At 47.0% G+C, this 24,582-nt stretch overlaps 1 protein-coding gene across 1 annotated transcript in view; it reads left to right on the forward strand.

Annotated features, from left to right (window-relative positions):
• Nucleotides 1–24,582, forward strand: part of Flt1 (fms related receptor tyrosine kinase 1) — a 160,526-nt gene that overhangs the window by 71,063 nt on the left and 64,881 nt on the right. The window contains exons 11-13 of the mRNA XM_051162859.1: nucleotides 6,650–6,758; nucleotides 15,563–15,871; nucleotides 20,399–20,545. Coding sequence (XP_051018816.1) covers nucleotides 6,650–6,758; nucleotides 15,563–15,871; nucleotides 20,399–20,545 — 565 coding nt within the window. The remainder of the gene's footprint in view (nucleotides 1–6,649; nucleotides 6,759–15,562; nucleotides 15,872–20,398; nucleotides 20,546–24,582) is intronic.

Raw genomic sequence — 24,582 nt, forward strand, 5'->3', positions numbered from 1 at the left:
GTCCACGCTGTTCAGCCAGTGGGGAAGGACTTTAAGGAGCAAGTTAGTTGAGAGGGATTTCTATAAACTTGAATGTTTGATTTGGGAAGAAATTGTCCCCGGACACTGGAGAGCAGTTTAGGACTGCCACAAAGTCCTAGTGGATTTTCCAGATGACATCACTGGTATCCACTCGTTGTTGCTCCTTCCTGACCACACAGGCAAGTGTCCTGCTAATCCTGGAGGATTAGAGAAATGAGAACGGATGGACACGGCCCCCCAGTGGCGTTTCTAGTTTGTTTTCTTACCACCAGATATACAGTTAGCAATAAAATTGAACGGGTTAAAACTGTTTCAGATTGCTAATGGACGTGAACTCATGTGCTTAGCCCAACTCCGTATATAATGCCTGCTGATTAACAAAAAAAAAAAAAAAAAAAAAAAAAAAAAATCATGCTTAGAGCAGACTAAAAACTTGGTAGAGATTAAAAAATAAAATAAAATTCTACCCAAATTTCCACTCAGGCTAGAAATAAATGCATTGTCCCATAGCTCTGTAATTAAGCTAAAGATTTCTGACATGAACTGCCATGCACTGTTGGCATTTGTACCATCTGGCCCAGGCTCAGGGGCCGTGGAGTCTCCTCCTTTCTCCTGTAATGCCAAGAGCCAAGATGCTCCATTCTCTCAGCCCTCCATGGAGTTAGTGGCGTTTACCCTACCTAAGTTCCTGTGATAGAAATGCAATTGCCTGGGGAGGAGGCCCTCTACACACCCAACTTTAACAGAACGACCAACCGACCACATTAAGTGTATCGTAATCCCCCAACGGCCACAGTCTCTCACCATGAAGAGTGTCTGTTGCGACCATCTTTATTATAAAGCTTTTAATTTCATGAGAAGTGGAGATATACACAGTACAGACCCTGGAGGCAGTTCCTAGAGATGAATTATTGAATGCTTGCTCTGGCTTAGGAGAACTCACTGCTTTCAGTCTTATCATTAATATGTGCTTTTTGTGTGTGTGGCGGGGAGGAAAAGCCATTGCTCATTGGACAGTTGCGAGGTAGTTTTGCTATTTCTAAACAGCATGCAGTGTTCTTTACACTCTAGATTTTCGGTTTCTTTGGTGCAGCTTGTGACAGACGTTGCACACTGGCCTTGCCCAGCAAAGCTCCTCTGTGGAGAGGTGTGGGTGGGGGAGCTCTCACGTTGGAAGTCATGGGTGGGTGGGGGGGGGGGGTAGGGCTTTTTGTTGTTGTTTCTGTCAGTGACGGGCATTCGGAGGGAAATAAAACAACAAAAGTCCATCTCACGTTGGCTCACGTGTGTTAAGATATGAGCCATCAGCTAAGTGGCTAAAAGCAAATGTTTAATTTTCATGTGGTTCAAATGAATTGCCAGATCTGAGGGTTTGTGGGCCTAAAATCAGAAGGGGACAGAACTCTGGGCTGGTTCTGAAAGGCTTCACCGCAGTAACCACATTCCATGGACTTGTTTCTGGGCACAGGAGGTAGTATGCAAATCACCCAAGACAATCCTGTGACTTATATAACCCTCCTAATTACAGAACTATGGCCTGGGTCTAGCTCCCACTCAGCCCCTGGCTCCCCTAATTCTCACCTTTTGTTTTCCCATCATGGTTCTAGCATGGTACCCTGGGTTCATCGTAGCCTTCCCAAGGCCTTGGTACACCATTTCTACTTCTGCCTAAAATACTTCTCAAAGAAAGCATCGTTAGGAAACATCCTGAGATTTTTTTTAAAAGATTTATTTTATTTATTGCACATGAGTGCTTTACCTACAGAAGAGGGTATCAGATCACATTCTAGATGGTTGTGAGCCACCATGTGGTTGCTGGGAATTGAACTCAGGACCTCTGGAAGAGCAGGTGGCGCTCTTAACCACTGAGCCATCTCTCCAGCCCTGAGATTAAAGCCACCATTCCATAAACAGATTTTAAACACTTGTTCTGGAAATTAGGCACTCAGTCTACTCCTTGAGGCCCAAGCAGCATTGTAAGCAAGAATTACTAAGGCTTAGCAAATGGCAAGAGAGGAATACGAAGAAATCCAAGCTCACATTACCTAGTGACAGGTTTTTGTTTTTTGTTTTGGGTTTGGGGGCCTTTTGTTTTTCGAGACAGGGTTTCCTTGGACTCACTCCGTAGACCAGGCTGGCCTCGAACTCACAGAGATCGCCTGCCTCTGCCTCTGCCTTCCGGGTGCTGGGACTAAAAGCACGCACGCGCCACTGTGTCTGGCTTCTGGTGACAGTTTTGATGCATGTCCCTGGGTCATAGAAAAGGACCCCATGATAAGCACAAGTCCTTTACGAGTGCAGAGTTAAGCTGGACTGAATGCCTCATGAGAAGTTGCCTACCCTGAACTAAGCCATCCACCGAAGGTCTGACCTCTTGCTGCCAGGATTGGCTGTGCTCATCCTCTGTACGGGTCACTGGGGATGCCATGTGGGTGTGAATGGGCTGTTACAGGGATCTAAATGTGAGGATCCTAATTATAGTTCAGCTTAACGCTCCCGCCTTCATTACTGGTCCTCCAGTCTCTTCTGTTGGCTCTCATTTGTGGAGGATGAAAATTAATTCTAGAATTAGTATAAGCAGACAGTCTTGGCGTCCTTTTAGTGTGCCCTGTGAAATAAGCTTCAAATATCTGTTGCATCTCAAATCTTGGGCCCTTCCTCTTCTGTAGTGAAAAGGGTGTTTGTTTGTTTGTTTGTTTGTTTGTTTGTTTTTTAACCTCTGTGCTGCTTCTTTTCATTTTCCCCTTCAGTTGAGCATCAAGGACTAGGTTGGTCCCCTTAGCACAAGAGACCCACACCTCCTTACTGTCCCGTGAGAAGCTGTCCTCCAATCCAACCAAAGGACGCTGGGGACAGTCACACAAGCTCCCATCTCTGACCTGACCTGGCTTATACTTGTCAAATACCTTTCATGGGTTTTATTTTGTTTTTAGACAGGGTCTCAGTATGTAGCACTGGCTAGCCTGCCTCAATATGTAGACCAGGCTGGCCTCCAATCCACAGAGATCACTTGCCTCTGTCTCCTGTCACTGTGACTAACGGTGCGCGCCACCATAGCCAACCTATATCCTTGATATTATATAAAAAGATAATTAATTTTATAACCTTAAAGCATGTTCCCTAGAGAAAGAATATTCTAGAACTGAAGTAACTTTTGGTAAAGTTGATCATAAGTTTTTTATATTTCACCTTACGGTAAAAAGTGTTTTTTTTTTTTTTCCTCTAATTAGAACCTTTTCATTCAGCAATCATACTTTCAAATCATATCACGTTTTTAAAAAGTGGTGGTGCATGCCTTGGATGCCAGCACTCAGGAGGAAGATGCAGGTAGATCTCTGTGAGTTCGAGGCCAGCCTGGTCTACATAGAGAAACCCTGTCTGGAAAAAAAACAACAAAACAAAACGGTTTCAGTTTGTGTTCAATTCTGTCCCAGAAAGAAAGAACGCAGTGTTCAGCTTGTGTCACCAACTACTGCTGAGTAAAGGGGCTGCGTTCCGGGCAAATCCGATGCAAATGGCGGACAGAACCTTAGCAGTAGTAGGTTCTATCACTCGGTGGGGAAGCGGTCGGAGATTGAGTGGGAGTTCTACACAGCAGGACAGATGTGCTTGCCAGCTTCCCAAGCCCATCTGTGCTCTCTGGTGTCTTGGGGTTCATCATTTAACCCCTCGAAGCCCTGGTTTACTGTCCCTACCTCACAGGGCTAAATGTTGCCCATGGTGGCAATGTGACAACGTGAAGACTCCACCACAAGAGGTAAAACACTCCCACCAACATAATTTCCACTTTAACAGGAATGGTGGTGAGCTCAGGTCTGGGGGATTGCCGCCTGCCTGTGCATAAGATGTCTTGTTTTGAAAGGCATCATTCAGGAAAAGAGGAAAAAATGGAATTACACTTCTTTCCTCATGATTTATTCTAACGCATCTCACCTCATCTCACCTCTAGGCAGCTCAGTTTTAGTCTCTGATTACACAAAAAGTCTGACAAGGGGCCGGGTGTTGATGGCGCACGCCTTTAATCCCAGCACTCGGGAGACAGAGGCTGACGTGACGGATCGTTGTAAGTTTGAGGCCAGCCTGGTCTACAAAGTGAGTCTAGGACAGCCAAGGCTACACAGAGAAACCCTGTCTCAAAAAATTAAAAAAAAAAAAAAAACTGCCATAACTAACTAAAACTAAAACTAAAATAGCCGCAACCATTCCAGACCATTCTATCTGGGCAGGGCTATTTATTTATTTTACTTTATATGAGTGTTTCACATGTATGCATGTCTGTGTACTGTGTGCATCCCTGAGACCCACCGAGGCCAGAAGAGGACATCAGAGCCCCTGGACCTCAAGTTACAGACAGTTATGAGCCACCATGTGGGCGCTGGAAACCAAAACCTGGTCCTCAGCAAGAGCATAAGCTCATATGATTGGGCCATCTCTCCGGCGCACCATGCACAGATCTTAAATGTGGCAAACCTACACAGGAAGGCTGCCTTCACCTTGCCACAAGCCCCACGTCTCCTCAGTTCCTCTGAATTCTGCAAAATCAAAGTCATTTTAACAACAGCACAAATGTGACTGTCGGAAATGTCAAATATTGTCGGGCCAACAGAAACGGGGGTTTCTGCTCACTGGACAACAATAGGTCCAAGAGTCTAAATAAGCTGACGCGGTCCTTTAGGGTGAACAGTGAGAACTTAACTCAACAGGAGATTGGGCTTAAGCTGAGTGCAGAGGAAACCTCAGTTCAGCCACTCAGTTCTGAGTTCCCCGTGAAGAGCCTTGACATGGCAGAGGCCAGATCCCCAAGACAATCCAGGGGGCCACAAAGTACTTGATCGTCTCTTTGTCCTTTCAGCCACCATCAGCTAGTGGCTCCCCTCGCACTGCCCCCAACATGCTCAGCTCACACAGCCGCCCACGTCCTCCATGCCTTCTCTTGGCGTGGATAATAGTTAAGAGAAGCCTGGCTATCTGAGCTCGTACGTTCCCACTCTTCCGTTAAAGTGAACAATCAAAGTAAAGAAAGAGGCGGCTGAACCTTAAAAGTCACTAACTGTGGGGGTTGCCATCCTCCTCTGTCTACTTATTGACATCCTAGTAGCGCCTTCACAGTCACATGATGAAGGAAAAATACCACGCAGCGCAGCCCTCCACGTTACCCGGAAGTTCCCTAACACGGGGAGGATATAGGAGTGGGTGTGGTTAAGCAGATACCCCGCCCCCAACAAACCAAGAAACCATCTGGAGGGAGACGCCGACACTGAGTATGCTTTTAGCCTTCGTTTTAGATTTACTTAATGAATTTTACATGCATGAGTGTTCTGCGCATGCGCACTACATACGCACCTGGTGCTCACGGAGGCCAGAAGAGGATGTCAGAATCCCTGGAACTGGAGTTACAGGAGGTTATAAACTGCCACGTGGGCGCTGGGAATCAAACCGGAGTCCTCTGCAATAGGAGCCGGGAGAGCGCGCGTAAAATGTCTACTGTGTTACTTCACTGCTCAGACAACGTTAAGCCCCTCCCCCAAGCGCAGTCGGCTGTGGGGATGCTCCCGCAGGAACCACCTGGCCAGGGCACCTAACTCCCTAGAGCCTCTCAGCCCGTGACCACGTTATCTGTGTCCCAGGACGCGGACTCCGATCGCTAAGTGACCGGATCAACTTCTGGTTATCTGTTTCTAATTGGAAGAATGACAGAGTGGCTTTAAGCTTTTTTTTTTTTTTTCATTACCTATTCGCGGAATGGTGTCTTAGGTCTATGAGTGCTCACAGAGTGTCCATATTTCTGACCTCTTCTTTTAAAGCAAACAGTGGACGAGTCTTCAGCCTGTTTAGATTTTCACCTCATGATTATAGTAGCCATTATTTAGTTTGAAAAGTAATTCCGAGTTCATATCAACCTGACCGCTGTCCCGGGGCAAGCATGCTACGTCTTAGCTCTAAAATGGCAGTTTATAGCTTCGTTTTGTATACAAAGAATTGCAGTACTGAAAACACACACTTTATAAACTCACACACATACACACGCACACATGACTGTCGTAGCTTTTCAGCTTCCCCTGCGGGGGCTGCCCGGGGTGGGGGGGCTGCACGCCGCATCCTTTGAGCACAAAGGAGAAATGGCTGAGGCACCCTCTCTTCTGTCCTAGCTCGATTCACGCTCCCATGCCTCCCACAGACGCCTAAAATGAACAGCTGGTACTCGTGCCCTCAGGTCACCAAAACAAGGAAAGGCCTGAGCCTCACCTGTTCCTCCCCGCCCCGCCCCCCAGATGTGGACGGGCCACTTGGTGGGGTGGGACGTGCAGTCCCGCACCTCAGCTGCAGGTCTGTGATTGTCCTGCCAGCGGCCCGAGATAAGCCTGGAACCCTCGTACGTCGGATGTCATGGGCTCCGGTCTCCTGAGGACCTGCCTTCCTGTTATTTTTCTATCCGTGCTGGGGCTCCACAGCAGAGCTTGCTGAGGTTGCCAGCCCTACAATACCTTCCCCTTTCAAAGGCTCTGGAATGGAATCGTTGAACACCCCTCCCCCGCCCCCGCCGCCGCCCCCGCCCCCCCCCCAGTTGCTTGAGGCTTTTCCAATCGATCCCACCCCCTAGCTGAACTTGGTTTCTTCTTCTTTGCAGACGGTTAGCACCTTGGTGGTGGCTGATTCGAGAACCTCTGGGATCTACAGCTGCAGAGCTACCAATAAACTAGGAACAATGGAGAGACACATACAATTCTACGTCACAGGTAAGCGCTACGGGCTCCGCCTACAGGGAAGTTGGGTGAGCTCCTGCTCTCTTCCACCCTCTTTGCTTTTAATGCCCTTGGTGATTTTTTTTTTTTTTTTCTCTTTCCTTTTTTCCTTTTAACATTCCATAAACGTGTCAGGCTCTATCCTTACTCTCAGGAATAGAATCCCACATCTCTATAGCTTCTCCTAAAGAGCCACTTCCCCGAACTTTCTCTCCGTTTTGTCTGTGTTTCTTTCCCAGACTGGATTCTAAATTTGGGGTCTTACATGTTCACTTTTGGACCCCTTCAGGGCCCACCGTTGGGGCTGGCACATGGTTCACTCCCGCCTTCCATAATGTTAAAAGGTTTTTCGTTTTGTGGTTTTGAGGGGGAGTTGTTTTGTGGGTATTTTTTTTTTTAACCTGGATGTCCACAGTTGCAGTAGTTCAGCCCTTTGGGAATTGAGACGCTCCTGTCAAAAGCTGAGAGTGGGTTTTGTTCAGCATAATTAATGGGCTACTTCTGAGCATTTAAGAATTGAAAATTTCAAGCCTGATGGTCTCTACAAATCTTTAAACCTGCAGGGTACACGAATGGCACTCCCTATGTCCCGCCATGAGTTCAGGAAGGAAATAAGTTGCTCAAAGTCTAAAAACAACTGCCTGGCTCCACGCTCCCCCAATTTCTGAGGAAACCTGGGCAGTCTGCCAACCCTCTGGAAACTTCACACTGCACAGAGCAGGCTGCTGACATTGCCTAGAAGTCTCTAGAAAGAAATAGGTGGGACTGCATTCATGAAATGGTCAGGGTTGTCATGATAGAAACCAGGGAGCCAAGCTCCTGAGAATTTGGGCCGTGGAGAGCCACAGATCCTGAGGTCATTCTCACTGGTCAGACCCGGACAGTGCGCCTGCACTCTCTGGAGAGGGGAGAACGCCACGGGAAGAAGCCTCCTAGACCAAGACCTGGTCCTAGCCCCCCTTCCACCCTGCACCCCCGGTCTGCCCCTCCTAGTCTCACCTTACAGCAGCAGAAGGGAACAATCCCTTTCTGTCCACTCCAAGCAGGAAAGGCCTTTTCTGGGGAAGACGAAGATTAGTCTGCGAGGGTTGGAGAGATGGCTCAGAGGTTAAGAGTGCTGGCTGCTCTTCCAAAGGTCCTGAGTTCAATTCCCAGCAACCACATGGTGGCTCACAACCATCTAGAATGAGACCTGGTGCCCTCTTCTGGTGTGTAGGTGTACATGCAGGCAAGACACCGTATACTTAATAAATAAATAAATCTTTTACAAATTAAAAAAAAAAAAAAAGATTAGTCTGGGAGTAAATCCAGGCACTTTGGACTAATTCAACAGTTTGAACCTGCAGGTCGTGACCCCTTTGGGGGTTGAGATGACCCTTTCACAGGGGACACCTAAGACCATCAGAAAACACAGACATTTACGTTATGATTCTTAATGGTAGCAAAGTCACAGTTATGAAGTAGCAATGACAATAATTTCATGGTTGGGTCAACACAACATGAGGAACCATATTACAGGCTCTCAGCATTAGGAAGGTTGAAAACCACTGGACTAATTAAATACAGAGGTTTGCATTGTTCTTATATTTGGTTGGAAACAGGTTTTTACAATCTTGAGTTCATAGTCAAAGCGTATGTGGCTTGGAAGGTGAAAGATGGAACAGTTCTCTCTTTTTTTTTTTTTTTTTTTTTTTTTTGGTTTTTTCAGACAGGGTTTCTCTGTGTAGCCTTGGCCATCCTGGACTCACTTTGTAGACCAGGCTGGCCTCGAACTCACAGCGATCCGCCTGCCTCTGCCTCCCGAGTGCTGGGATTAAAGGCATGCGCCACCATGCCCGCATGCCCGGCCTTTTTTTTTTTTTTACCACGCCCGGCCTTTTTTTTTTTTTTAAGATTTATTTATTATGTATATATACAGTGTTTTGCCTGCACATACACCTGCAGGCCAGAAGAGGGCACCAGATCTCACTATATGTGGCTATGAGCCACCATGTGGTTGCTGGGAACTGAACTCAGGACCTTTGGAAGTGCTCTTAACCTCTGAGCCATTTCTCCAGCCTGCATTCTGAACTTTGAACACATCTGTGTTGAATGAGAGTCCGCTAGCTTGCACGGTTTGATGGTGCTTTCTGCGAAGCAGCGCACATAGTTCTGACATGTCAGCACAGGCCCAGGTCCCCCAGGAAGATGATGTGTCATCAGCCTGTGCATGTCCGAGAATCACTCAGTAGTTGCAGCAGTGGTGTTGTGTTTGAATTTGCCCTTTGGTGGCACCACCGCCACCGTCTCACAGGTAGAACCCATGTATGTCACTTAAACATTTCTGGGGACTGGAGAGGTGGCTCTGTGTAGTTTAGAGAACTTGCTGCTGCAGCCGAGGACTGGAGTTTGGTTCCCAGCACCCACATCAGGTGGCTCACAACTGCCTGTGACTCCAGCTTCAGGGCTCCGGTGCCCTCTTTCCTGCCTCCTGGGGCACCTGCACACACATGTGCACACACACACGGACATACACATAGAATAAAAAGAAAGCAAATCTTTAAAACGTTTTTCTAGTGCTCACGTATTTTATAGAATACCATTTTAGAGGCTGGATGTGGTGGCTCACGCCTTTAATGCCAGCACTTGGGAGGCAGAGGCAGCTGGATCTCTGTGAGTTCGAGGCCAGCCTGGTCTACAGGAGAGTTCCAAGACAGCCAGGACTAAAATAATAAGCCCCATCTTGGGGGCTTAAAAAAAAAAAAAACATGGTTGTGGCACATGCCTTTAATCCCAGCACTCGGGAGGCAGAGGCAGGCGGATCGCTGTGAGTTCGAGGCCAGCCTGGTCTACAAAGCAAGTCCAGGACAGCCAAGACCACATAGAGACCCTGTCTTGGAAAAACAAAAAAACAACAACAACAAAGAAAAGAAAAAAGAAAGATTTCATTTAAACCAAATATTTGAAACCCTGTATTATATTTTTAATATAATATAAGTCAACATTTAGGGCTTTGTTTTCCTGGTCACTGAACTCACGATATCAGGCAGATGCTTTGCCACTGAGCTTTGCCCACAGCCCTGTGTTCAGCAGAAACAGACACACACACCCATGTACTCCACCACTGCTCTGCTTACATTTTAATGAATCTAAAATCCATGAAATAAAATTCAGGCCTTCAGCCACACAAACCATTAATCAATACTCCAAATCCCTGTCCTGGCTCTAAGCCTCTGAGAGGGAGCTCAAAGGGCAGTGGGCGGACATGAAGAGATAGAAGAAAGAGCTGGGCTCCCCCTGTGTGCTCAGAGCAGAGGGCAAGAGGCAGCGGGGAGCCCACAAACCCTCTGTTAGCTACTGACTCAGATACCTAAGTTTATCCTACAGACTTTTATGTATATCCCGGCCTCTTGTGGACAACTGTGCCTTGGTCAGGACCTCACAACCAGGCTGGGCTTAGAGACCTGGGACCTTTCAGGCTGCTAAGCCCTTGCCTCTCCCTCGAGCCCTGTGAGTGGGAGCCATGCCCACATCCGTGCCTACTTCTGACCCACAACCTTCATCCCTGACCACCACTCCCCACTGAGACTTTCCTCCGGCCACCTCTTGCGTGCTGACTTAGCCGTGAGCATACGGATTACTCCTGTGACTAGGGAGGCCAGCCCTCTGGCGGAGGATGAGACTGAAGGATCTAGTGGCAGACTTGGGAACCATGTGTCTTTTCTGGAAATTTTGCGCCCCCAAGGTCCCTGGGCATTATCTAGAGTGGAGTGACAGGCTCAGGGTAGGCGCGTACCTTTGGGCCATAGATGTTCACATTTTAAAGAAGGGTACAACCAGAAAAGGCCCTCTAACAGCCCAGGCAGGACCCTTCTCACTCGGGTCTGAGTGTGTTCTGGGAGAGGACACGCTGAGGGAGGAAGGAAATGCCTATGGGACACTCACAGCACTTCTGAAACACAGAAACTTTCATCTTAAGCCTGAAAATAGTTCATGACTTAAACGTCTTAGGATCTGCTTCTCCCCGTAGCTCCTTTCTACCAGCCCTGGAAAGTTTAGGCTTGGATTGATAATAGTCTGAAATGCTTATGTTCACTATTGTTTTTGTTTGTTTGTTTTACTATTTATTGTGTTTTTTTATATCAAATTTTGCTCCAAACTTTTTCTTTTTAAAGACAGGATCTCACAATGTAACCTTGGTTGTCCAGGGACTTATATGTAAGCCAGGCTAGCCTTGAATTTACCGAAATCCATCTGCCTCTCCCTCCCAAGGCTGGGATTAAAGGTGTGTGCCCCATCACACTCAGACCAAGACTTATTCAAGGTTAGGTACTTTTAGGAATCTTGCACTATGTGTATGTGTTCTGGAGAAAACAAGAACATACGTACATATATCTTATGTATAGTATATTTAGTAGGAAGTGTGTTCCGTGTGTGTGTGTGTGTGTGTGTGTGTGTGTGTGTGTGTGTGTTGCTTATGCTTGACCCAAAGTAATACTTTGGTTTTCTATGTTTATTTATTCTACTTTGTGTTTGTGGGTGTTTTGCCGGCATGCATGTAGATGTACATGTATACTCAGTGCCCCTCAAAGGCCAGCTCCATCCCTCAGGTCCCCCAGCCCCTAATGTGACTGTCTAAACTTTTAATCCTGTAAAGATCCATTTGGAGCTTTATTGCTTCTCATTTTAATTATGTCCCCATTCTTTTTTTTTTTTTTTTTCCCTAATTATTTATTTTATTTGCATTGGTGCTTTGCTTGCACGTATGTCTGTGAGAACGTGTCAGATCCTCTGGAATCGGAGTTACAGAGTTGTGAACAGCCATGTGGGTGCTGGGACTTGAACTTAAGACCTCTGGAAGAGCAGACAGTGCTCTTAAGCGCTGAGCTGTCTCTCCAGCCCCCTGTCCCCATTCTTAAACACAATAGCCTCCCTTCCTCTGTGGAGAGAAGCAGCTGGCTGTGGCCACCACATCCTTGACAGTGCCACCTCCTATTTCTGATGCTCACTGGCACCAGATGCCTGCGAACTAAGCGAAGCTGTAAAGCGACCATTCCTGCTCTCCCGGGGAGTGTCGCTGCCGGTGTTCAGTGTCCCAAATAAGACACTCACCCTTTTCAGATTCTATTTAAAAATGCAGGCTCCACACAGGCATGCTCTCCAGACAGGAGATTGATTGGCTGTCCCTTGAGTGAGGCCAACATCTTGCTTGGACCCCTCAGGAGACTGTGGCTGGGTCCCACCCTGGATGGATGCACATTGCTGGAGGGCAACTTTTCTTTTCTTTTTTTCTTTTTTTTTTTTTTTTTCTTTTTCTTTTTCTTTTTTTTTTTTTTTCTGAGACAAAGTTTCTCTGTGCAGCCTTGGCTATCCTGGACTCTCTTTGTAGACCAGGCTGGCCTCGAACTCACAGCAATCCATCTGCCTCTGCCTCCTGAGTGCTGGGATTAAAGGCGTGTGCCACCACACCCTACTGAGGGCAACTTTTCTTATGTCTGGTTTTGTACTCAAGGTTTAAAAAAAAAAAAAGTATTAAGGAGAAAACCCTTCTGGGTTTATTAAACAATTAAAGGTGTTTTATTTGTCTACCATCTTCTGTGTATCAAAAGAAAACGCTGAAGGGGTTTCATTCAAAAATGGGCAGTCCTAGTAACTGTGTCTCCACTCCAAAAACAGGCTTGCAAGATGGATCTGTTTTGTTTTGTTTTGATTTTCTCTCCTCCAGGTGTGTGTATATGTGTGTGTGGTGTGTATGTGTGTGTGAGTGTGTGTTTCTGACCCCCACTGTGTGTGTGTTATGTGTGTGTGTGTGTTTCTGACCCCCCTGTGTGTGTGTGTTATGTGTGTGTGAGTGTGTGTTTCTGACCCCCACTGTGTGTGTGTTATGTGTGTGTGTGAGTGTGTGTTTCTGACCCCCACTGTGTGTATATGTTATGTGTGTGTGTGTCTGTGTGTTATGTGTGTGTGTGTGTCTGTGTGTGTTGTGTTATGTGTGTGTGTATGTTATGTGTCTGTGTGTGTGTGTGTTATGTGTGTGTGTGTTATGTGTCTGTGTGTGTGTGTGAGAAAAAGAAACTGGAAGATGAAACCTTATCTCTCTCTTGTTTCCCAGTGTGGTGCCTAAATGCGTTTTATTTTGAGATTCCTGGTGGTGCTCGGCAAAGAGAAACAAAATCTTCCATCAGGAAACCTGTGAGCTATTTCCACTGGAAGTTTCAGATCACTAAAGTAAATGGAGACTCAGTACACAACCTGAGTGGTGGGACTGGGTTCCATGGGTGCCAACCCGCCAGGATGAGGCAGCGGGGATGGGGAAGGGCTGTGTGCAGGCCCTCTTCTCTCATCCCATCTGCGTGGGTGGCGTTGGTGACCGTGTTTGTCTCACATGGAAGATGCTCAAAATGGAGAGAAGAGTAGCTGCTTCCTTCAGACGCCTGACTGCTGGCTTAGACGTGACATAGCTGCTGTGTCCTCCTTCACGCCCTCTGACTGTCATTTTCAACCAGGAGCGTCTCCCCTCGCTCCTTGCTCCCCAACCACCACCACTTCATAGGCTGCTGTTACCACCTGCTTCCAGGTTTCAATTGAATACTTTGGCATTTCTTCAGACGACACATTTTTATAATACAGCCCAAAGCCAGAAAAATCAGAAAAAACAAGCAAAGTGAGATTTAGGAAAGAGCTGATACGATGTCTAAATTTGGACTATTGTCCCCTTTAGGGTTTAAAGGTCTCTTTATAGCTTTGTGTGCGGAGGATAATAATAACAACAGGCAACAGAGCTTTTCATCTTCAAAGCTCTTTGTAAAATGTTGGCCCAAATTCTTTGCTCAAATATAGATACATCACCAGCAACAAGCAGTGGGAGGATATTGAGACTAAGTCAGTTCAGGGCCAGCAGCCATGGTTTTAAAAAAAAAGGAATATTCCGGAGTGACACTGAGGAACCTGTAGCCCTAAGCTCAAATGATGGTTCTGGAAGGACTATGGGGGCAGGGGAAGTGCATAGGCTGTCGTGGAGTGAGTGGGGTGGCGGGACTTGGGAGATGTAGAGAAAACAGGGGAATTGACCTTAAACAGAATGGCTATGGGCAACACCTCCGCCTTCAAAACCATCCCTCATTGGTTTTTTGTTTCGATTTGGTTTGAGACCATCGCAAGCAGCTCAGGCCCCCTTTCCAACTTCCTATATAAGTAATGATGACCTTGAACCCCTGATCCTCTGCTTTCAGCTTCCCAAGTGCTTGGATCACAAGTGTGCATCACCATGCCCCATTCCTCAGGACAGTTTTTGGTTTGGTTTGGTTTGGTTTGGTTTTCTTTATATCTCTGCCCATTTCTGGTGCTGGGCATCAAACCCGGGAGTGCATGCATACTAGACAAATTCTCTGCCACTGAGATATGCTCCCAGCCCTAAATTTGACTTTTAAAACTATTGAACATAGCTCTGGGCCTATGGGGAAGCGTATCTTTAATCCCAGCACTCGGGAGACAGAGGCAGGTGGATCGCTGTGAGTTCAAGGCCAGCCTGGTCTACAAAGCGAGTCTAGGACAGCCAAGGCTACACAGAGAAACCCTGTCTCAAAAAACTGAAAACAAAACAAAACAAAACTATTGAACATGCCAGACATGGTGGCACACGCCTTTAATCCAGCACTTAAGAGACAGAGGCAGATGGATCTCTGTGTGTTCGAGGCCAGCCTGGTCTATAAAGTGAGTCCAGGACAGCCAAGGCTACACAGAGAAACCCTGTGTCGAAGGAAAAACAAAACAAAACAAAAAACCCAAAAGCTATTGAACATGTCTAGACTCTGGAAACAGGTCCAGGTTTGCCTACATTTTTCAGAAGAGATCTTTTTGCACTTGGTGTATAACTAGACCCAAGAGGAGCCTGAGTGAGTGTGTGAGTAACCCGGTTGTCCTCTGGCCACCTGGACTACAGCAAGGCCTGGGACTCTATCAGAAGCAGTAAGGGGGAGGCCACTGTGGAGCCAGGGAGGACTGACAGTGACTACTGGCTCTTACCTGCTTTACCATGCTCTCCTCAGGAACTGTTTGAAACTGGCATTCCTCTACACAGGCTTTAGGTGTTTTTTTTTGTTTGTTTGTTTGTTTGTTTGTTTGTTTTGGTTTTTCGAGACAGGGTTTCTCTGTGTAGCTTTGGCCATCATGGACTCGCTTTGTAGACCAGGCTGGCCTCGAACTCACAGCGATCCGCCTGCCTCTGCCTCTCAAGTGCTGGGATTAAAGGCATGCGCCACCACACCCGGCTTCAGGCTTTAGGTTTTAATACAGTTTGCTCTTAAGCTATTTTTTTATTTTACTCTCCTTGGATGTCAGCTTCCCACTAAGAGGACTGTATGTAATAAAGACATGAAGTTCTTTTTTTTTTTTTTTAATTTATTTATTAGGCATCAGCTCACATTATAGATGGTTACGAACCATCATGTGGTTGCTGAGAATTGAACTCCGGACCTCTGGAAGAGCAGGCAGTGCTTTTAACCACTGAGCCATCTCTCCAGCCCCAAAATGAGGTTCTTATTCCAAGTTAGGAAAACCATTTCACCATGAAGAGCAACTGGGGGCAAATAAGAAAAAGTCAACCTCCCCCAAAACCCGCCCTGGTTTTTTACATTTCCCGTGTCACTTGGGGTGGGCTCAGCTCCACAGGCTCCTTCCTGCTTTGCTTAATCATCTCCCCTGACACAAAAAAAGACAGGACATTCGCTTAGAGGATCCGCGTGGGAATAAATAGGCCGTACCATGAATACATCTCGTTGTGAGACCCTGGTCTGCAGCTCTTCCTTATTATTTTCTAGATGTGCCAGATGGTTTTCACGTTGCCTTGGAGAAGATACCAGCAGAAGGAGAGGATCTGAAACTCTCCTGTGTGGTCAGTAAGTTCCTGTACACAGACGTTGCCTGGCTCCTGCTCCGGACACTTCACAACAGAACCGTGCGCCACAGCATCAGCAAGCAGAGGATGGCCACCACCCAAGAGTACTCCATCACTCTGAACCTCCTCATCAAGAATGTGTCCCTGGAAGATTCGGGCACCTATGCCTGCAGAGCCAAGAACATATACACAGGGGAAGAAGTCCTTCAGAAAACAGATGTTGTCATTAGAGGTGAGCACTGCAACAAAAAGGCTATTTTGTCTCGGATCTCCAAATTTAAAAGCAGGAGGAATGATTGTACCACACAAAGTAATGTCAAACATTAAAGGACTGGTTGAAAAGTAACAGTTGTCTCCTATCATCTTGGTTTATTGTTACTGTTGCTAACTTTCAGGCCCGGAGGAGAGGCTCCTCCCCAAAATCAGTTTGGACTTGATAGCGTAATATAAGGAGCCCCAGTGCCCGCTGGCCCGGGGCACTCTCTGGGCCGCCTGGTGTGTGTGTTTGCATTTGAAGAGCCCTGTACTCTGCCTCCTCCTCTGTGTTCCGATAGCAGCAACCTGGGACTCATCTTTTCTTCCACTCTGATGCCAACCTCTTGTGAGATATATATTTTTTTCTTTTTTTCTTTTTTTTTTTTTAACTTGTGAAGCTGCACAAACTGAATAATTTAAGCAAATGCTGGTTTCTGCCAAAGATGGACACGAATAAGTTAATTTTTCAGCACAGAATGAGTACAGTTGAATTTGAGTCTTTGTCGGGCGTCTACCTGGTTTTATTTTTAACTATTTCATTTGCTCTTGATTTGTAAATAATACCTGGACAACAAGTTATAATGCTTATTTATTTGAAAGTATTTTTTTTTTACATGAAGTATATTGACCTTAAACTGGGGGTTCTAAGATGGGTCCCAGGGGCGCAAGACGTTGATGTAATTCCAGAGTAAAGCTTTGTCCCAACGTGAATTGTGAAAGCCCGCCAAGTCAGCTGTACCCTCCTCTGCCCACCCCAGGTCCACCACACAGGTGTTGCCTCAACAGGAACTCCAGCAATTAGACATTGCTCCTCACTGCGCTGGACTGGCCTGAAAGCCCTTGACAGGAGGTGAAACAGTAGCAAGCCTTCAATTCTAACCACTCATGGCCCCTGGGCACTGTTCTAAAGCCCTTCCTCGTGCTTTGATGACATTTGACGGGGTCCACAGTCCATGTGTGCAGAAAATACAGGCTAGCTTGACTAGAGACTTACAACAATCTTCTTAATGTCTATGGAAAAGTCTACCGGTTCAAAAAAGAACAGGCCACCTTCTCTGTATGCAAATGTTAATAGCATGTTTATGGGGATTAAGAAATTGCAAGAATACAAACAAAGCCAGCAGTAAAACTATTTGAGTGCATACCTTAAAAAAAAAAAAAAAAGAGCAATTACATTTTAAACTTGCATTTGAAGGGAAGGTACTTTTAATATGCACTGTTCTGTTTCCATGTCTGACTGATCTTTGTATGTGAGCTATAGGGGTGGGGGAAGCCAGCACTCACGACCAAGACAGCATGGCTGAGAAACACACTGGCTGGGCACTTTGATAGGAGGTGACAATATGGCAACTCCTCAAGCTTGGGAACTCACCGGCCTGTTTCCTCCGACTAGGTCCCAGGGTTAAGCATGTCTTTCACGTGGGAATTGCTTTTGTCAAGTGTGAAAGAGTAAACAATAGCATTTCCCCCATGTGCCAGTTTTATGGAGCCCCAAATGCTGTGAAAACAATCGGTAGCCTGGAAGTTGTCAGCCCAGAGGAAAGAATAATCAATTGTGTCTTGGAGTTTTACCTATGGCTCTCTGGCCTGGCCTCTTTGTTCTGAGGCAATGTGTTCCTTCAGGAAACAATACCTCAGCACCAGTCAGGAGGCCTTGGGGCTCAGCTTTTAGGAAGCCAAAAAAAGAAAAAGAAAAAAAAAAAAAAGAAAAGAAAAGAAAGAAAAATAGGACAAAATGAAGGATTTGGGGGGGGGAGCTTCATGCAAGCATGTCCCTTCCCTGTGAGAAGATGTGTGTTCCAAGAGACAGCTTTAAGAATCCCATGTATTGTTTGTTGTATAATTAATCCTTCCATAAGAATCTTCTTTTTTTAAAAAAAAAAGTATTGTATAGATTCTTCCCACCCCCTCAACCCCCCACCCCACCCCACCCCGTCCCACTCAACCTTGCCTTTTTGGGATATAAAGTGAGATGAGGACAAAATAGAGAAAGAGAAAGCTCCTAGAGATGAGACTGGCCAAAGGGTAGGGGATCATGAGGCTGGCTCCTCAGCTCCTTCCAAACGTGGAGAAAAGAGACCACATCTAGGGTCCTGGGGCCTTGCCAGGAACCCTGGGGGTCATACCTCAAAGAACCCCCTTGTGGGCAGTTGTCTTTGGCTACCTAGCAAAAAGATTCCGTTAATTCAGATTATTTTAGTAGACAGGTCCGCTGTGCTGTGTTAGCCATGGGTTTCTAATCTATGAACCAGCTGTGTCTGGTTGCCATGTACTTTGTAACACAGTGTTACAAAGTAGATAGGAATTAACAAAATACAGTTGTTAGGTTGAATACTCCTGTAGACTGTAGGCAAAAAAAAAAAAAAAAGAGAGAGAGAGAGAGAGAGAGAGACTCAGCATATAGAAAGCATTTCTCACACATAAAATCCTAAAGCTGCATGCTTCAGAAGGCGTGTGGGAAGCCTGGGTCTAAACGAAGAGTTCTGCGGTTCTTTGTGCTGCTGGGTGAAGTTCGTCCTAGAACTAGGCCCTTGGGGTGTTCTTTGCAGCATTTTTGTTAAGATAAACCACTTTCTTTTACATACAGCTGTCAGGGAAACTCAAAACCTGCCTGTCCAGATGCTATTATAAATTTGCGTTTTAGAGGGCGCGCATCCAGACTTCCTGTAAGGCCTCTGAGCAGTGACGCGCTGTTCAGTGTAGTAAAAGCCATGCTGAAGGCAGCTAGGGAATCAGTGGGCTGAGCCTGTGTTTTAGGTAAAAATCTGTCCACCAGCTGGGCCATGTGTTCGTTAGTAGCTTGTCCCACCCCACTTGATGCTCTGTAAAAAATGTCAACACGGTAACGAGCAGGCGTGCACAAGTGACCGTACACTGAAAGTCTTACACGGGCTGCATGTTCAGTTAAGAAAAGCTAGTTTGGCCGATTGCACAGACAGACCGTGGACACAGAGACACGGCGGCCGCGTCTCTCCGCCTGTAAGGGCGGCAGGCGAGGAGAAACACTGAAAGAGGCAGAGAATAAGAGCGTTCTCACGCGGCCTACCCTAGAAGAAAGTTCTTAACCAGCCAGCCCTTGCTCCAACACATGCCTTCAGAGTTCATTTTCTGTAAAATGACAAGACGGACGATAAGCTATGGAAACCAAAGCCCTTGAGAGCCGTCCTAACGCACAGTAGCCCTGCCCCGTTACTGCTCTTTGCCCTTTTCTATGAGGATATATTTCTTAACCTCGTATGTTTCAAAAAACGGCCTTAACGAATACCAATCCTCAGAGTTTTCCTGCAGGAATTTAAAGAGAAAGGCGTGGGGGCACGCAGGAGACTCATGCAGGGGTGCGGAATCCAGGCCGCAGCATCACTTTGTAGCATTAACCACAACCAAGCTGCACCCCCACCCCCACCCCTGTGTTAAGGCCCTAAGATGAGGGACCACATCTGGCCAGAGAAAGCTCAGGCTAGGTGCAGAATATGTAAGTCATGGCAAAACCTTTGGGATTTCTGTCTGAGGACTTGCAACCAAGGTGGGGAAAGAAGGACGGGGTGGGGTGGGGGGGAGGAAATGGTTAGGAAGCGCCTCTGTCCAATCCCCACCTCGCTAGAATATATGTACATCAACAGGACTCACTAACTACTTCGTCAAACAGGGACACTGTACTCACTGGGGCCCTGGGGGCGCTGCCGTTCCTGTGTGGGATTTTAATATTATAATGTATTACATCTTAATGTGTTAAATTCATTTTTTTGTTGTTGCTGTACTATATTGGTTGGCATTTTATTAAAAATGAATTGTATTGTACCATATTTGTATGTTTTAAGAGGAAATAATATAAAATACAATATTTGTGCTATTATATAGTGCAAAACCCTACATATTTGTGCCTCTGCCTCTTGAATCAACTTTTTCGTTGCTTGCATTTGGGAAGGGAGGGGAGGGAGGGGAGTGACCAATAAAGCAATGGAAGCTTCAGAACTTTCCTGTTTGGTCTGCTGCCTCAAAATGTAGGTTACGGGATGACAAAGCCCATTCCAATACAACTCAGCACAAACACAGGAGCCATGGGGTTCGAGTCAGAAAACAAAATTAGGCAAAAGATTTGCATTGGCCCATCATACACGTGTAATAAAAATATTCTTTAAAAGATTATAACTCTACACACACAACCATGTCTTTCATGTTCCGTTCCTGAAATATATGAAATAGTTGAGTCTTAGAAAGCTTTTCTTTACCAAAGAAGGACGTGAGTTGGCCGGTCAAAGCCCATGATATCAGTATCTAAAAACAAAGATCCCAGCTTGGTTCTTGATTCTAGCACCTTACAATGTGTCGTCGTCACAGTTCATTAAGGAAACCATCGCTTTAATAGAGTGAAGAGAAAAGGGGGGCAACCCGCACGCTGACGCCTGTGGTCTCGGTCACCCGTGGGCGGGTTCTGTCTCGATTAAAGTGTCCACCTGCTAACGCACTAAAAGTAACCACGGCCCCCCCTCTCTCTCCTCACTAGATCAGGAAGCCCCACACCTGCTTCAAAACCTCAGCGACCACAGAGTATCCATCAGCAGCTCCACAACCTTAGACTGCCAAGCTAGCGGTGTCCCCAGGCCTCAGATCACTTGGTTCAAAAACAACCACAAAATACAACAAGAGCCTGGTAAGAGATTCCTCCTTGAACTTGTTCCTTCTTCGTCACTCCTCCTCCCCCCTCCCCCCTCCCTCTGCCCCCTCCCATCTTCCTATCACCTGCTCTCCACTATCTAGAACCTTCTGCTTAGCATATGCTTGCAGACCACCTCCACTTCAACTCCCAAGAAGGAAGCTTCCTCTGGTGCTGCAGCCCAGACCCCTAACACTTTACAACCTCCGGTCATGGTCACCCTAAGTGCTCTCAACAGCTCAGTGGGAAAGGAACGGGAAGGCCACCCAGAAGTGGTTCAGGTCACCTTGACAGCTAGGAGAGTAAGGAATGAATTTCTTGGCATGAGGAATTTCATAGCTTTAGTTTGTGAACTTTTAAGACTCTTTATGCATTTGAGTGTTTCATCTGCTTGTAGGTCTGGGTACCACTTGAGTGCCTGGTGTCCTAGGAGGCCAAAGGAGGGTGTCATCCCCCTGGGACTGGAATTAGAGACAGTTTTGAGCCACCATGTGCGTGTTAGGAATCAAACCCAGGTCCTCTGGAAGTTCCGCCGGTGCTCTTAATCACCAGGCTATCTCCCCAACCCTGTATTGCACAGTTTTAAACACCTAGTACATATGAAGTCCAGCGAGGTAGGTTTATAATTTTTAAAATTCATCTACACTCACTTTAATAGTTGGGAGGCACTGCTTTATTATACTGGTCTAACAAAAACACTTTCTTTGATTTAGGTGTGTGTGTATGTGTGTGTGTGTGTGTGTGTGTGTGTGTGTGTGTGTGTGTGTGTGTGTGTGTGTGTGTGTGCGCGTGTGTGTGTGTGTGTGTGTGTGTGTGTGTGTTGGTACCAGTAGAGGCCTGAAGAGGGCACTGAATTTCCTGGAGCTGAAGGTACATACAGTTGTACAGTTCCTGATGTGGGTGCTGGGGATTGAACTTGGAGGCCCTCCTGAAGAGCAGCAGGTGTTCTCAACCACTGAGCCATCTCTCTACCCCTAAAAGAAACAAAGAAACACCGGGTGTGGTGGCGCACGCCTTTAATCCCAGCACCCAAGAGGCAGAGGCAGGCAGATCGCTGTGAGTTCGAGGGCAGCCTGGTCTACAAAGCGAGTCCAGGACAGGCGAGGCTAGCACAGAGAGACTCTGTCTCAAAACAAAACAAAAGAAAACAAAATAGAAAAAAAAAAGAAACAATAACAACAACAAACCTTCTACCTTAAACTAATTGTTTTGATTTATTTTCTTTCAAAACTAAAAGCAGGAAATATAAGCAAGGCCTCCTGTCTACTTACTGGCTTTTTCGGTTAACAATTGCATTAGTCGTAAGGAATAGATTGCCACTTGTCTTCTCTCAATCCCAGGGCCTGGGTCAATGCCCAAATGAGATTGTCATTTATGTAAGACATTTGACCGTGCCTGAAGTGTGTGAGTCTTGCACACAGAGCAAGCCTGCAAGGGAGCCTGGCCTTGGGGGTGAGGCCAGGGTACAACCAAGTTCTATAGGTGGTCGTTAGCCGCCTGCCATGGGTGCTGGGAACTGAACTCAGACCCTCTGCAAGAGCATTGCATACTCTCCATGGCCGAGCCGCATGACTTTGTGCTTATCGGTTGACACGCATGTCCCTTCAGCAAGCAGGGAGTCTTGTCAGTGCCCTCATACTCATGGCACTTGGCAGGCAGCCAAATGTTTCCGGTGTGGCGACTGAGTGGCTTTCAGAGGCTTGTACACACTCTCTGTAGTAAGCTCATGCCATCACACAAATACCTGGTCTGGGGCAGGCTCAATATCAAGACATAGAAATACAGACATAGAGCCGGGCGTGGTGGCGCATGCCTTTAATCCCAGAACTCAGGAAGCAGAGGCAGGCGGATCGTTGTGAGTTCGAGGCCAGCCTGGGTCTACAAAGTGAGTCCAGGATGGCCAAGGCTACACAGAGAAACTCTGTCTCGAAAAAACAAAAACAAAAACAAAACAAACAACAACGAAAAAAGAAATACAGACATAGATCTTGGACAATCCTTAGGCCAATAAGGAGAATAGACAATGAGGCCCAAGCAGATCGAATGACTTACCCAAGATGATAGAATACCAAAACGTTAGTCTGTGGAAAACTAAATCCCTTAAGCTTGTTCTATCATATTAAAAAGGTGAGCGACTGTGTGGATAAACCCATAACTCATGAAAAAGACTGCTGGAACCTCTTTCCCCTATAAATTCGGAGTCCATCTCAACATAATAAGGACCCGAGAGACCTGTGCCCCTTGCCCTGCGCCTCATGCCTTGGAAGCCTAGCAAAGTGGTTTTTTAGCTCCGTATTCTCCAAACTCGCTTGGGTGTTCATCCACAGCGCATATCCCATGAAGCACTGACCAGCTGGCTGAGAGAAGTGAGCCTGGTCTAAGTTCAGTTGTCGGGCCTGAAATTTGAGTTAAAGAGTCAACTACGGTGGCTCGCATCTGTGATTCCAACACTTGGGAGGTGGAGGCAGGCGCCTTGGGAGCTCAGGGTCATCCTTAACTACGTAATGGGGTCAGAGCCTGCTTAGGCTGTATGGACTCTTTTTCAACCAATTCTGGAAGCCTATGGCTGTTATGGAGCTGGAGAAAAGACTAGGGGGAAAAAAAAAAAAGAAGTCAGGAAGGGCTAAGCACAGAGTGGGTCCACACTGCCGAGAACAGGGCCTAAGGGTGCGGCACTGCCCTCTCCTCCTCCTGCCCTCGGAGGCCCTGTTTACTTCTGAAACTGGAATACTGCTGGCTGCAAAGGCCGCGGTGAGGTTTCAACCATCTTACTCCACTGAGCTGCTGGGGTTCACAGCGTAATAGATATCACTGGTCGCATTTGTTTAGTTAACCGTGCTACATCCATCTTCGCTCTTTACTGTTCAAAGTTCCAAATTGCCGGGGCCTCTGAAATGGCTCGTTGGGTAAAGGGGCTTGGTGCAGAGCCTGATGACCTGACTTTGTGCCCCCTCAGGAGCCATGTGGTGGAAGCAGAGGACCGATCCCCACAAGTAAAACCTTCCCATGACTTTCTAGAGAGGGAATTCTGAACAGTAGCCACACACCCATTAGGGTTCAGTCGTAACCACGTGCTCCCCATCCGTGGCTCCCAGGTTCAGTGTCACACTTGGGTAACACCCAACATGCTGACTCTACTGTGTCTGGTTTCCTTACAAACCAGTGGATAGGCGTGGGTAGGAACCACAGTGGCCAGCCCTGACTCACCAGGGCCCCATGGGGCAGAAACGCCCTTCATCACATTAAGCCATCGAGGCTAAGTTTGAAAGCCTGAGCATATATAGCCAAAGTGCAACTTTCACAGAAAGCCAGAAGCTCAAAAAAAGGGCACACAGGCCCTGAGAATCACACGGCTGCTGGGCCCCTAGCAGGATCCGGGCCCCTAGCATTGTGACTTGTTAACTGATACCTCTTCAACATTCCAAAGAAAATAGGAGAGAGGAAGCTGGGCACACATGCAAGCTTATGCATCCAGTGACCGTCGATGCCTGTTGAAAGGGCTTAGGGAAACTGGACTGTCTGTCCCCTCATTTCCTCCCAGGAAAACCCTGTCAGTGGGACACAGCCATTCTTGCAAAGGAAAGCAAAGACAAGAAACCTGGGTAGTACCTTCCTGGGCCAAAGGGTAAGCAGGCAGGAACAAAAGGAAATCTTGAGTATGCAAGCCCAGGAGAGCATGCACACAGGCACAGGGGCCACCTCTGCTGCATCAATGGAACAAAAAGGGGAAAGGCCCCAGCCACCCCTGTAGCTGTGGCCTCTCCCATCTCCCTGTTGGATCTGGGCTTACCGCCCACCTCTCTCCTGGGCTTAGCTTCCCTCCCCTGCCGCCTCCCCTGCTCCCTAGACCACTCGCCCTGCCTGACAAACTCATGGTCCGCCTGGAACCCTGGTCACCAGGCATGTTTCTCTCACGTTCCAAGGCGAAGAGGAGCCCCTTTTTTTTCAACGGGGCCCCATTCACGCCTCGGGCAAACACCCTGATAGTCCCTGGCTTCCTGTGCGCTTGCTTTCAAACCTTTGAAGCAAGGTCT

The sequence above is a fragment of the Acomys russatus genome, chromosome 19 (genome assembly GCF_903995435.1).
Source record: "Acomys russatus chromosome 19, mAcoRus1.1, whole genome shotgun sequence".
NCBI lineage: Eukaryota > Metazoa > Chordata > Mammalia > Rodentia > Muridae > Acomys > Acomys russatus.